Source organism: Thunnus albacares, chromosome 15 (genome assembly GCF_914725855.1).
Source record: "Thunnus albacares chromosome 15, fThuAlb1.1, whole genome shotgun sequence".
Taxonomy (NCBI): domain Eukaryota; kingdom Metazoa; phylum Chordata; class Actinopteri; order Scombriformes; family Scombridae; genus Thunnus; species Thunnus albacares.
In genome coordinates, this window is record NC_058120.1 from 21199172 (window position 1) to 21212882 (window position 13711).

A 13711-nucleotide genomic window follows, 5' to 3' on the forward strand; every position below is an offset into this window, starting at 1 on the left:
AAATGCTTAAGCAAAGCACAATGATCATTTATCCCTTGAAACATTCCAAATAAACATTTTTGATTAGACAAAGTGTGAGCCTTAAGTTAGAGGCTCGGAGAATGTCCTCTGTGCTTTCAGCCTGAGAAGAATAGTGCTGCCGTTTGTGGACTTCTCTACTACACGTTGTGTGCTGAGCTCTCACCGTGTGCATCACTCCACCACCTGGTGGCTGGCCGCTGTCAGTGCCGCTCACTCTTGTTTCCACCCCGGCCTTTTCTCAAACAACAGGACTAAACCACCATTATGGGTGGGGCCACTACTTGACAGCTCATTTTCCTTTCAAACTTCTACGAGGAAACTTTACAGTACAGCCTCTGTAGGTTCAAACAGATTTTGTGGCCAGTTGTGCTTTTTTTGTCATTTAGGGAAAGATATTTTTAGTGTAAAGTGGGTTTTTTTTGTCATAAATGTATAAAAAAAAAATTGTGCTGAATTCTGTTTACACACAGTTTAGCTCTGAAAGAGACAACCTGAAGCTTTTAGGTGGTCACAGTATTGTTGATCACTAACAGCTGCTCTGAAAATATTCCTGGTGAAGTGAATTGATAAAATGTGTCTGGACAGTGAAGCGTGTGTTGAATAGTACACGTTCACTTCGATCTTTCAGACTTTCTCCACCTGTCTGGAGATTGAAATTGTGACCTGTCAATCATAAGTCTGCTCCCAACACTTTAATACCTTCTAGAGGGAAATAATGATTATTTTGTCCTCTCTCTCTACTTCTCCAGTTGCCCTGGAAGTCTCTGACGAGTATTATCGAGTATTACTACATGTGGAAGACCACAGACAGATATGTACAGCAGGTAAAAAACTTCATTACACATCAGTTGTAGCTTGCTATATTTATTAATGATAATTTCCCTTCTTTATATCCTAATAACTATTTCACTCTGATTTTTGTTCACACCTGATGACTTACATCTCTGGCGTAAAAGGCAATATTCATTGTTTTTTGTACACTTAACTTTGGAGATTCACAACCTTTTCTGGCCCTTGACCTCATTTTCGTCCCCAAAACTCATGTTGTCAGTTGGAAGTATACGTTTTGGCATACATGTATACTCTCAATCTGTCTATGCTTATTAAAAAATAAGTCAAATATCAGTCTCGTTCAGAAATATCCATCAACTCTGTCTTCAAATCACAGGAACTCTTCTGTCTAATCACATCACTTCTTCTCTCCTTTCTCCCACTTCCTCAACCTCCGTCTCCGCTCCAGAAACGATTAAAAGCAGCCGAAGCAGAAAGCAAGTTAAAGCAGGTCTACATCCCTAACTAGTGAGTATCTCCACTCTGTCATTATACTACATTGAGACATCAAATTTAGAGCGTTTTGACCTTCTCAGCAACATCTCTGGTATTTTAAAGTTGGACATTTACTGCTGCTGTTTGGACACAAACCCTTCTTTCACTGTATTAGCAGTCATGACAGCTCTCAGTACAGTATCAGTGTAATGGCTGTCTCTGGCTGCAGGCTGATGAATGTTGTCTGTTCTCTTAGTGAATGTACATTCAGTGTGCCAGTCTTATCTTTATTGGTCTGACTCCGTCTCCTGTTTCTGTGCCTCACCAGTAACAAGCCAAACCCTAACCAGCTGAGTAACAATGTAAAGCCACCCCTCGTGAACGGAGCAGCAGGCGCAACTGTCCCAGCACCTCCAGGCCAAGGGCAGACGCCCGGCCTGGGCAGAGCCTGTGAAAGCTGCTACAGTAAGTCATTCACTGTCAGAGGCGTTCTCCATCCATCCATCCATCCATCCATCCATCCATCCGTCCATCCATGGAGGAAATGGATGGATATCTTCCATAAACTGTGTATCTGTATTTTCTCTACATGATTTCAGTAGATCAAGCTTGGCATCTAATTGTAGGCGTCCTCAAGGCTTAGGGGTTAAAACGCTGTCCATGAACCACAACGTCCCTGGTTTGAGTCCAGCTGGGAACCCTTATTGCATTTCTCTCTCCCTCCTTTCCTGAAATCTCTCTACTGGCACAATTGAATAAAAGCATAAAATGTCCAAAAACATCTAACAAAATATTCAAAAAAACCACAAAGTGATCATTGAACTTGTGCTCTCCAGTAAATCTTAAAAATGTGTCATCTCCTCTTGTGTTTTGATTAACATAAAATTACAACAGACCTCTAAATTGAACCAGCAATAGAACTTGAGCTTCTGCATTAATTTACAGATGGAACATTTTATTATAAATCAGGTGATTTAAAGAGTGCAGAACTACTCTGCTCTCTGTATGAGGCACACATTTCATACTGTTTCTCATTGCGGAGAGTGCAGAGAGAAGAGCGTTACATGCCCTGCAGCGGAGTATTGTTTGAGTTATTTTAGTGGTTATAGTTAATTAAGTGATGAATGATTAAAAGTTGCGCTCTCGACTGTGTGCGCTCGAGCACGTGATTTTGATTATGTCTGGATTATGTGTCGTCTTGTGCACGTGTCGGTCTATTGCTCTGTCACAATGTGCTCACTTTCTTCTCTATGAATACGTGTGTTAAATATCTGCGCTCACATGTGATTATATGTGTCTGTGTGTGTGTATGCAGCTAGCAGCTCCTACCAGTGGTACTCATGGGGACCTCCCAACATGCAATGTCGCCTGTGCGCCTCATGCTGGACCTACTGGAAGAAGTACGGCGGGCTAAAGATGCCCACAAGGCTGGATGGGGAGAGGCCTGGACCTAACCGCAACAACATGGTACACACACACGCACATGCACACACATGCAGTCAGGCGTATGTACACACACTGCTGTGAATGCTTCACTTGACATTCAGTTTACTTATTCTGCAAACAACAGCCTTACTGTTTGCCTAAAGACTAACCTTACGCTTAAAGAAATAGTTCAGCTCCCAGGCAAATCCCTTCCTGCTCACCCTCATGTACGTCTGTATGTGACGCTGCTTGATATATTTCCATTATAGTTAAAGTAATAGTTTGACATTATGGAAAATGAGAGAGTGATACTACTCTCATATCTGTCCATTAAGTATGAAGCTACATCCAGGAGGTGGTTAGTTCAGCTTTGCATAAAGACTAGATCGAGTTTAACTTTGGATTCACTCCATAACAAATCTACATTATATCCTTAATTATAAGTATTTCTATATAAATACACTAACTACAGACTCTCAGATCAGAACATTGTCAATCTGTCCTCACAATAGTAATGTCCAAATCTTGTAAATGTGGGTGTATAAACATTTCTGTAGTATGTCAGGGAGCCAGATGAAGTACCACAAATATAAACGTAGCTGAAAAGGATCTGAATATCTGCCAACCCAAGTAAATTATTAGCTATTAAATGACTTTGGTAGTCTGCATTTGCCAGGCCACTGTGTTAAATGGATGGTGCATTTTGGGAAGCTTTCCAGTCGGCTCCATTTTGCCAACCAGCATTGATAAATTCAAGTAATTAAATCTATTTCAGATAACGATTTACTACAAATGTTTTTCTAGTCATAAGTGAGGTGATAATTAGACTTGTCCTGTGAAATACTACTCTGTCAATGATCATTAATCTGTGAAGGCACAAACCACCAACACACTGTTTTTTTGTGTCTAAACAGACATGTTATTAATCTGATTGTACCTCCAGAGCCCCCACGGCCTGCCCATGCGGCACAGCGGCAGCCCCAAGTTTGCAGTGAAGACGCGACAGGCTTTCTACCTGCAGACTACCGTGCTGACACGAGTGGCACGCCGCCTCTGCCATGACATCATTAGGCCGCGATATCTGGGCAGGCACCCCTACCTCCCTGTTAACACAGCAGCCATCAAGGCAGAATGTAAGCAGCCTTTTGAACCTGTCTTTTTATGACAATATCACACATAAAAGTTCAATCTGTGTGTGCTTGCTCCAGCACTTTGTTGAAGTTGATGCTTGTATTTGAAAGAGAAACTGACATTTTTTTTCCTTCATTAAATGGATTATGTTATTATTGTTTGCAAGAGCCCAGTTGTTTCTTTATTTCTTTCATCAACTGTATTCTTGCATTGAATTTCTACAGGTGCCCTGCGGTTGCCAGAAAGGCCAAAAAAGCCTTTGCCACTAAAACCTATGAGGCGTAAACCTCTGGAGTCTGTGGTTCGATATTTAGGTAAGAGAAAGCCGGTCACCCAGTGCGTCTGAACTGGATTTCTGTTTTCATTTGGTTTTAACTGGGTGTGGTGTAAATGGATAACTTTGTTTCCTTTTGACATAATAACACTTTGTTACTATAATGAACACACAATAACTCTTAAGGAAAAAGGGCTAAAAGAGGACTAAAGTTGATTTACTATATGTATTTTTTCATCATCAGAAATATGTATCCAAGCATAAAAATCTTGTTTCAGTTTGAGTCATTGTTAGTGACTTTTCATGCCTCATTAAACGCCCTAAAGGTGCCTTTTCTTCTAAACCAAGTTTCTGTTTACATTCAGTGTTTCTAACCAAAACACACAGTGTATACAGTATCTTTGAGGTCGTAACAAACATTTCCTTCCTCATCAAATGTTGGCAAAGCCGATTTTTCTGTCAATTTTTAAACCCTCATTGTTGGCATGTTTTCATTACTAACAATCCTTTTACTCCCTGCCTTTGCAGATGCATTACTGTGTTACAGCCACCTGTAGATCAGTGGAACAGTGTGAAATCATTGGCAGGAATGTTTGTGTTCGTGCACAAGAACAAACAAAACATGGAGCCACTCATAAAAACATTTCTCCATGGCACTACTAGTGATCAGATACTCCACTGGATACCTTTAACACAGATGTACAGTATGATAGCAACATTTATTTCACCTCTTGTTCAAGGAAAACAGTTTTGTTTTTACTTTTGATCACTCAAAAAAAATCCCTTTTTGTCTTGTAATCCTCATTTGCTCCTTTTTGTCTACTTCTCTCTCTCTTTTCCTTTCACTTCCTCCCTCTATATCTCCCTCTTTCACTTACAGAAGCACATCCCCGTCCAGCCAAACCTGACCCCCCGATACGTGGAGGCTCCATCTCTACAGGCAGCCTGACACCCATAAAATCCTCTCCCATCTTCAACAATGGTTCACCCACCATCCTGGGCAAACGCACCTATGAACAGCACAACGGACTGGATGGTGAGAGCGTGTGTGTGTGTGTGTGTGTGTGTGTGTGTGTGTGTGTGTGTGTGTGTGTGTGTCTGGATTTATGTTTTGCTTTCTCAGCTTTCTTAGTAGTTCACTTTCACTGAATCTGTGAATCAAACTTATTAATTATTGTAACTCATGGTCATATATTCTGAATTTTAGTTTCCACCACTAGTTATTTTACAGCATAAGCAGGCTCTAAAACATTTCATTTGATTACAGTTCCTGTTGTAGTTGAATATGGGCATAAGATGAGATGAAGAAGATGTAAAAAGTGCATTGACATAAAAACAATTTTCCATATTTTTCTCAAATCATTAGAATTGATAGTCATGATCACCTTATCTGACAACTAAGTGATTACTGGGTAGTTCTGATATGAGGTTTTATGAAGGAAATGAATTAAAATAGTGCACATTCTGTAGTATGTTTGTATTCGTTTGGAGTCAATGAATCACTGGAATGGAATTACATTTATATATTATCTATTTTTGTGGAATTTTAATCATTACAGAATAATTTTAAATGATTTTAACTGCATTAACACAAACTAAAATGTATTAAATTATTCATAAATGTTAAAGCTTTAATATTTCTGCTAAACACTGATTATTTGAATATTTAAGGAGCATGCAAAGGCGCATCCGAGCCTACTCGATGGCTACAACACACGGTTATGATTCGCTGCTCAAGGGTTAAGAGTTTGTATGGGGCTCCTTGTTTTTGGGTTATGTCCCACTTTCCCCTGTCCCTTGTGATACGAGAGAGGGGAAGAGACAGACTAAGAGATCAAGAGAGTGAGAGGATGCCAGAGAAAGACGGGAGAGAAGAGGGAGAGAGATTGCGAGAGGATGGGATCGGCCTTGCTTCTTTAGCTGGAGGCTACAGTCTATGTTGTCATGGTAACAGCGGAGAGGAGGAGGAGGAGGAGGTGGAGGAGGAGGGCTCGGTAAGTGTATCCTGAGGGAGAGCATCTCCACTGGTCTGTGAGCCCACCTCAGGCCCAGGCTGGGATAACACACCAGGAGGAGATTTGGGTTGGAAATCAGCCAAGCTTGAGGATTAGGGATTAGTTTTCATTTTTTATTTTAACACCAATATATCAGCATAATAGTTCATATCATACAGAAGATAGGAAAGGTTTCTGCAAGCATGTTACTTGTATTATTTTTAATTGATAATCATAACAAATTTTATTATTTCTTTTGGGCAAGTTGTTAAATCAGGAAATTTCAATTTTCTCTGTGGAATTAATTAAAGGAGTAGTTCAACATTTTTGGGAAATATGCTCATTTTCTTTCTTACAGAGAGTTAAAGCTGGAGTACAGGACATTTGTCTCCCTCTTCTGGCAGTGAGAGTAATTACAAAAACACTGTCAACACATGCTTACGTTACTACTCCGTCGCTACTGTTGCAGCTGTTGTAAAACGGTGGATAAATTGTTTTGAGCGTCGCACAACCTCCGCAAAATGACTCGTTTTCACTATCAGAATTTGATCCATTTGGTCCGATAACATTTGGAAAGTCTAGAAAAGCTGCATGATTATATTATTTTATCCCCATTCAAGATAGCAGAGAGCTGACCAGAAGTCTAGAGGCAGAAGCCCGTAGAGCATGCGCAGTATGCGTTCATCCAGCCAGCGTGGGAATATCAAACCTGACACCAGATTTAAAAACTCTGTATACTGTGAAATAAAGAGAGATTTACCTGACAGTCATAAGCTTAATAAGCATTGTGTGAACTTGTTTGGCAAGGACATTCATTTATATGTAGAAGTTCCGCTCTGCAGGTTTAAATGAGATGATAAGCACCACTCTCATGTTTGTGCTTTAAATATGGAGGCGAGCTGGGAGGTGATTAGCCTAGCTTAGCATATAGACTGGAGGCAGCTCACAAATCCACCTGCTAGTATGTCTGAAGCTTACTAATTAACACGTCGCATCTTGTTTTTAATCCGTGTGCAGACAGAAATGTAAAAACACAACCATTTCTTATTATGGGGTGAATTACGTGCTTCTTCTCTAAATGTTGAAATGTACTTTCAAATTGAATATTTGCCAGAGGATCAGGCTTTAGTGTGGCTGTGGAGTCATTCAATTTGTTTTGCTGCAACTTTGAAAATGTCACGGATCATCTGCTTTCTCTTGGTTTGAATTCATGTCAGTATTTTGTGAATCTGTCTTTTGTCTTTTTCCAGGTCAAACTCAGGTTTAGCCAAGGTGGTTTTCACAGCAGATATTGATATGAAGTGTGAAAAAGACACTTTAAATGCAATAGTTGCTGTCAAACAAGCCAAATTATTAAAATTGTGACTTTATCACAATCAGAGTATCCACAATATTATAACGATATTTATAAAGGTTACTTAGTGAATGTTTAATTGTTTACTGGTGTTTGATGAATTGTTTCTGCACAAAGCGAGAGCAGAGGAGAGAACTCACTGTTCAACAGTTGTAAAGCACTATTGAGGGGATTGAAGGAGTTCACATCATAGGTGTGAAGATTCAAAACTACATCACTAAATGTTTTATTCATTTCTGTTAATTACATAAAAAAGAAAGACCTGTTTGGTGGATATGAATTCCTCAAGCGCTGTAGAATAAGGCAGAAAACAGACATGAATAATAATTTATATTCTTTAGATATACTAAAGAAATAAGTACTTTATGGAGCCACCAGAGGGCAGAAGATTTTATCCTTTTGTGTATCTACTGTATTAGTATCAGTGGACTGACTGCTGACTGAGGGAGGCTGTGTGTGTTTTTGTGTGAGTCTGTGTTTGTTTTCCAGCCTGAACCAACATGTCTTGTGCTCTTCCTCGTCTGTAGGCACTAAATCCAAAGCCCTGACTCCTCAGTGGGACATCATGGCCAAACGGGTGAGTGAAGTGGCGCGGCCCTCGGCTCCCATGCAGGACGAGGTACACGAACTGGACTGAACACTCCGTAGGAACGACCTCTACTGCAAACCCAAGTGAGGTGAGGCGCGCTGCCGGGTCTCTCTGAGGATTATCTTTTTTAAGGATTATTTCTTTGGTAGTAGTAGTTGTTTTCTTTTTTAAGCAGTGTTGGGATTCTCTTACAACCCTTGCTGCATGTCATGTTTTTAAAATGTTAGATTTCTTACTATTTTGAGCTGATTTTGTTGGTAGTATGGATACTTTCACACCTGTGGTTCAGTTATTTGGTCCAGAGGGGTAAAGAAAATTAAACATGATTGCCTTTTAGTTGATTTGACTGTTTTAGTGACTGCCATCCTGCATCGTCAGCACTACACGGACCCTTGCGGGTAAATCAAATTCTGGAGACCTATAGCACTTAAATTTGGGTTGATTTATCTTATATTGCTTAAATATAGGCTACACATTGCTTCTACAGATTGCTTTCATGATAGTTCCTATGATCAGTGGATTTAATTCACACTAAAATATTCAATTCAATTAAATTTTATTTATATAGCACTATTAAATGGCACTTTTCACTTAGAGCAGGTCCAGACCGTACTCTCTAATTTACAGAGACCCAACGATTCCCCCATGAGGAAGCACTTGGCAACAATGGTAAGGAAAAACTCCCCTTTAACGGGAAGAAACCTCAAGCAGAACTGGGCTCTAGGTGGGCAGCCATCTGCCTTGACCGGTTATAACATATCCACTCACAAAAATCCTGTGGTTCGGCAGTTTTTACACTAAAAAATGAATAACACCAGAGTTCCCTTAAAATTGTGATTGACAGCTTTCACACCAGCCCTAAAGGTTTATTCTGACGTTGTAAAATCCAGTAGAGATCACATGTAAAGTAGCTGTGAACTGTGTGCACAGCTGTGCGCATCATTATGGTTAAGAGAAGATATTGTGAGTGCTTTGTTAATTAAATTGTACTCAGGTTGACTGCGCTGCCAGGAAAGTATACCCCAAACAATTAACTGCTCTTTGACAACAGGAGAAGTGTTCATAATGATTTTCCCTTGTGTCTTTTTTCACAGCAGAGGGGGGCATGAAACTGAAAGACATTTTCCAGTAAACCATAGCAGAGCGCAGCTGAGTGAAGCTGAAAGGAGAAGAGACGACAGCATTGGCCACCTTGCTTCAGACAGTTCCGGTCTGTCAGATATACTGAAGACCAATTGATAATCGATCAGTTTTGCTGTGGTCGATCAGAAGATGAGCCTGACTGTACAGGACTGTGTTTATTACTTACATTTCTCGTTATTACTGTCAATGTAATTATTGTTATTGTTATTATAATTTTTTTTTTTACCAACTATAACTCAGCTTATTGTTTTTCGATCAAACGATGGAACTTGTGAAGTTTCATGAAAAATGCTTGCAAAACCCTGTGGAAAAGGGTGGAAGGACTGTAACATAAGCCACTTGCATCTTCTATGTTTTTTTTTTTGTTTTGTTTTGGGTTTTTTTTTTTTAACAAGTTATATTTCCACAAGGAGACGCACTTTTATTTCAGCGACTTGAGTTAACTCCTTGTCTTTTGTTTCAATGAATTTGAATGCTTTACGGGAATCTTCTGTTTTGTGAGCCGGCCCCGCTCTTTGGCCAGAGAGGTTTAACTTATTGAGAAAGACTTGCTGTTTTTTCTACCTTTTTCACAAGTAATGCATCTATGCTTCGATAATGTAATTAAAAAAAGATAATTGATTTTCCCTCTTCTTTTGGTGTCTGTACAGAGGTTGAAAGGTGTCAAAAGTTGCACTGAATGTTCATTTTCTAAGCTGGTATTCACTCCTTTTTTCTACTCACACAGGTATGCAAACAGGGTATAATATGCAAAAAAAAAAGCTTTTCTGTCCAAATTGCTTCATATATTTTGTTCTTAGAAAAATGATTGGTATTAGAAAAGCAAACGATTAAATGCACAAACAAAAACATGTTGTGAGCAAAGTTCTAAAAATGACACGGACACGTGCTTTGCCTCCATATCCAGTCATTTTGTCAATGTTTTTTATGCTAATTAGCAGCAATGTCTTTGTGGCATACAACTCTTCAATTGCATATATAACATCAGTCGTAGTGGTTCTATCAGTCACTATGAGAAAATATACAGATAACACTTTAAAGCCTCCTATTTAGCGTTTATAAGCAGTGTATGAACATTTAATAAATGGTTTATGACACTATAATGCAGTTGTAAGCAGATACAAGTGTTTATTTCTGTTTTTGTTAACAATCATAAGTCCTCCTGTGGGCAACCATAAGTAGATGTTGGTATATAAACAGGTAATGAACAGTCAAAATAACATAAAATGTCTTCATAGGAGGTTATAATTGCTGACAAATACTGTACATTAACACTTAAAATGTCCTTATATCTGCTTATAACTACATTAGTTTGTTATAAACCTCATATTGAATGTTTATTCATTGCTTATACAGTAAATACTAATTTGATTGACTTAAAGTGTTACCAATATCCAACACATCTGCTCAAATTACTTTGAGTTTCTCTATCAAACTAGATATTGAGCTTAACAGTTCATTCTTGATCTTTTACTGTTGATTAAACCCTCTCAACTTAATCCGCATTTACATGCCTCAATATGTTTGCAAATTTAATAAAAACTAGAATTTTTTTCCCTTTAAAGTGTGCTTGGTTTAGCTGAAAGACAGTGTGTCTGTGCATATCACAGAGCCTTAAAACCCCTAATCAACTAGCTACAAATGTAAGGCTCTTATCTTAGTAAATAGAAGTGGTGGGAGTACCTTCATCAAGCAGAACGTTGGCTGCAGTAGGGTTTAAATCCTGGACCTTTTGTTTGGACAGCAGCTGTTGTAATGCCTGTGTCAGCCAGAATTACTGTTTCCTGAGAGGTTTTACAAGCCTAACACCATCCACTCGTCTTGTGAAAGCTGGAAGTTATGTTGAAGTGTTGAAACAACTAACCTCAATCATACTGATAGTGTTTTGGTGAAGGCTGACAGCTGGAGCAACTAATTCTAACAGAGGCAACAGTGCTACCCACTGATCCAGGCAAACACACTTTGACTGGGAGAACTCTAATTAGCCAAACACCATATGCATGTAATCTGGATTGTTTTTGTGAGAGTAGGACGTTGTGAGGGAGAAATGGAGTCCTCACTCAGAACTATTATTGTCTCTAATAGATTTTTACACCATGAGTTGATGAAACATGATGGTATATATAACATACTGCATGTACCCAGGTTTAAAACTTTAAGCAAGCTCCTTAAGACCTTATCACAGCAAACAAGGCAAGACTTGTCATAGCAGGAAGAATGCAGGTGTTATTGATAACATGAATAATGACCGCATTCCATGTAAGTGTTTCAGTTTCAGAGCCATGTTTACTCACAAAGATACACATCACTAATGATCAGTGTAAATGTCTGCCATGAAAAAAGTCTCTACACCTAGTTTGCAAGCGGAGAAATGACTGAATTCAAACAGAATATAACTGAACTCTCTTAGGTGTGGCATGAGCGACTGAACGTGTTGATATAAAATGTGTGTACGCTTTTAAATTCAGGAAATTATTGCAAGTTAAAAATTGGCTTGTGTAGTAGTGACCATGTGTTAGCAATCAAGGGTAAGTGTGTGTGTGTGTGTGTGTATACAGTGACAAATGTGGGCCTGAGAGCAGTTTCCAAACTTTTTCTTCTGTCCAAAAAAACCACCAAACCAAAAGCTCCACAGTGATGCAAACCACACATCCAAAACTACACCATATAAGAGACAAGAGTACAGTGAGTTGTAAAAGGCTTTGTCCAATCTGGTTTTAAGCCGAGAATGGATTAAAGAACTCCAAGGATTTGAGTCTCATATGGTACTAAAAGGTCAGAGCTAGAGCATACAGCAAGGAGACAGGCGTTGACAAGTCTTTAATCAATAAGATCTCAATACAAGTCAGTGTAAAGAGGCTAAAACAGGTGTGCTGTAATCATCCCTCTTAGTTCTCATAAAATGTCTGGTTAGAATAAGTCCATACCTGGTCAAAAGATTTTTGGGTTAAGACATGAAAATTTCTAGCTCGGTGTATGCAAAGCAAGGTAAATGCTTGCACATAGCCGTATGCAAGAGTACTTAGCAACAAGATAATATACGGAAGAATAATTAAAAGAGGAAGAAAAAACAAGAACATGTTTATCACTGAGGGATCACACTCATAAAGAAGTAAAAGAAAAGGAAGCACACTGACAAAACAACAGAACTGACATTAAGTACTGACATTTTATTAAGTGCTTTGTTGAAGCATGAAGGGCAGTTTTTACAACTTTAAATCTGTTTGCTTCTATGAGCTTTTCACATAGCCTACTATTAGGGTGGTAACTAATGATTATTCTCAATTATCAATTAATCTGCAGATTATTTTCTCAGTTAATCGATTGGTCTATAAAATGTCAGATAACAGTAAAAAATGCCATCTCAAGGTGACATCTTCAGATGTCTTGTTTGGTCTGACAATCAGTCCAAAACCCTAAAATATTCAATTTATTATGATATAAAAACATACAAAAGCAGCAAATATCTGCATTTTGAGAAGCTGGAAACAGCAAATGCCATTTCTGCTTAAAGAATGATTAAAACAATTATTTGTTTCTCAGACTAGTTACAGATTAAATTTCTGTCCGTTGATTAATCGACTAATGGTAGAAGCTCTATACTGTATGTATTTGGGCAGTTTCTCAATTTTCCTTGCAGAACTGCTCAAGCTGTGTCACATTGGATGTAGATAATTTGCGATCCACGTGTTTATAGATTTTAATGGACGTCTGAGTCCAAGTTTTGGCTGTATTCAGATCTTTGTTCTGAAGCCACTCCAGTGTTGTCTGTCTGGGAGTTTTGGGGTTGTAATGCTCCTCAGCTCTGTCTGAGGCTGCTTTAAGAAAAGCTCTGCTACCATGCATGCTTGTTCCTCTCCTTCCTACTGTAGATGAATGATCTAGGCTGTTATTTTCTGCTTTAGTCCACTCATCTGCAGTGCGAGGTCGATGCTGATTGCTAACATTATGATTTTGAGTGAGCACCCGTCTCATCTTTACAAGGCTCTGTGGAAAATGGAGTCTATAAAGTATTTTAGTATCTCCCATTAATGTCCAATTGAAATCATATCTGGTTGGTGATATAGCTAGAGCATACAAATAATATTGTTACAATGCTTTTCAAATCACTGAGTGACCATTCATGTCTTGTTGATGGGAACATTTCCCTTTCGAAGACCATTTAAAACTAGAAAGAATGGATGCAGTTATTTTAGTCAATTGTGTTACATTATCATGCATCTTCAGGTTTAATGATTTTACTAAATGTGCCTTTTGCTATTGCATACTCTATCAACTGGCCATTGTTACTGGAAATCCACTATGGGCTAATTTCGCATCGGTAAAGAGTCTCTCTCCCACTGCACAGAGACCAGTAAAGCTCTACTCTGTTGTGGAACATTAATTTTGTGGTTTCCGTTATTTTGACTATCGTGTACATGTGACAACAGTACAGCTGATGGTCCTTGGACTTTGGACATTTTGTCTTACCCTTATCCTCTAAATTTTTTCCAAAAAAAACAACAACAAATTCA

General features: G+C 38.8%; 1 protein-coding gene across 3 annotated transcripts in view; it reads left to right on the forward strand.

The window, feature by feature from the left end:
* mta1 (metastasis associated 1) overlaps positions 1-9819 on the forward strand; it is a 46290-nt gene extending 36471 nt beyond the window's left edge. For 2 of the 3 annotated variants that reach the window (XM_044375133.1, XM_044375134.1), the window contains 9 exons: positions 771-845; positions 1262-1320; positions 1616-1752; positions 2603-2754; positions 3656-3845; positions 4068-4157; positions 4998-5153; positions 7993-8142; positions 9149-9819. In XM_044375133.1, coding sequence (XP_044231068.1) covers positions 771-845; positions 1262-1320; positions 1616-1752; positions 2603-2754; positions 3656-3845; positions 4068-4157; positions 4998-5153; positions 7993-8102 — 969 coding nt within the window. In that variant the 3' untranslated portion in view covers positions 8103-8142; positions 9149-9819. The remainder of the gene's footprint in view (positions 1-770; positions 846-1261; positions 1321-1615; positions 1753-2602; positions 2755-3655; positions 3846-4067; positions 4158-4997; positions 5154-7992; positions 8143-9148) is intronic. The other variant, XM_044375136.1, reaches the window with a different exon arrangement.
* The last annotated feature ends 3892 nt before the right edge of the window (positions 9820-13711 follow it).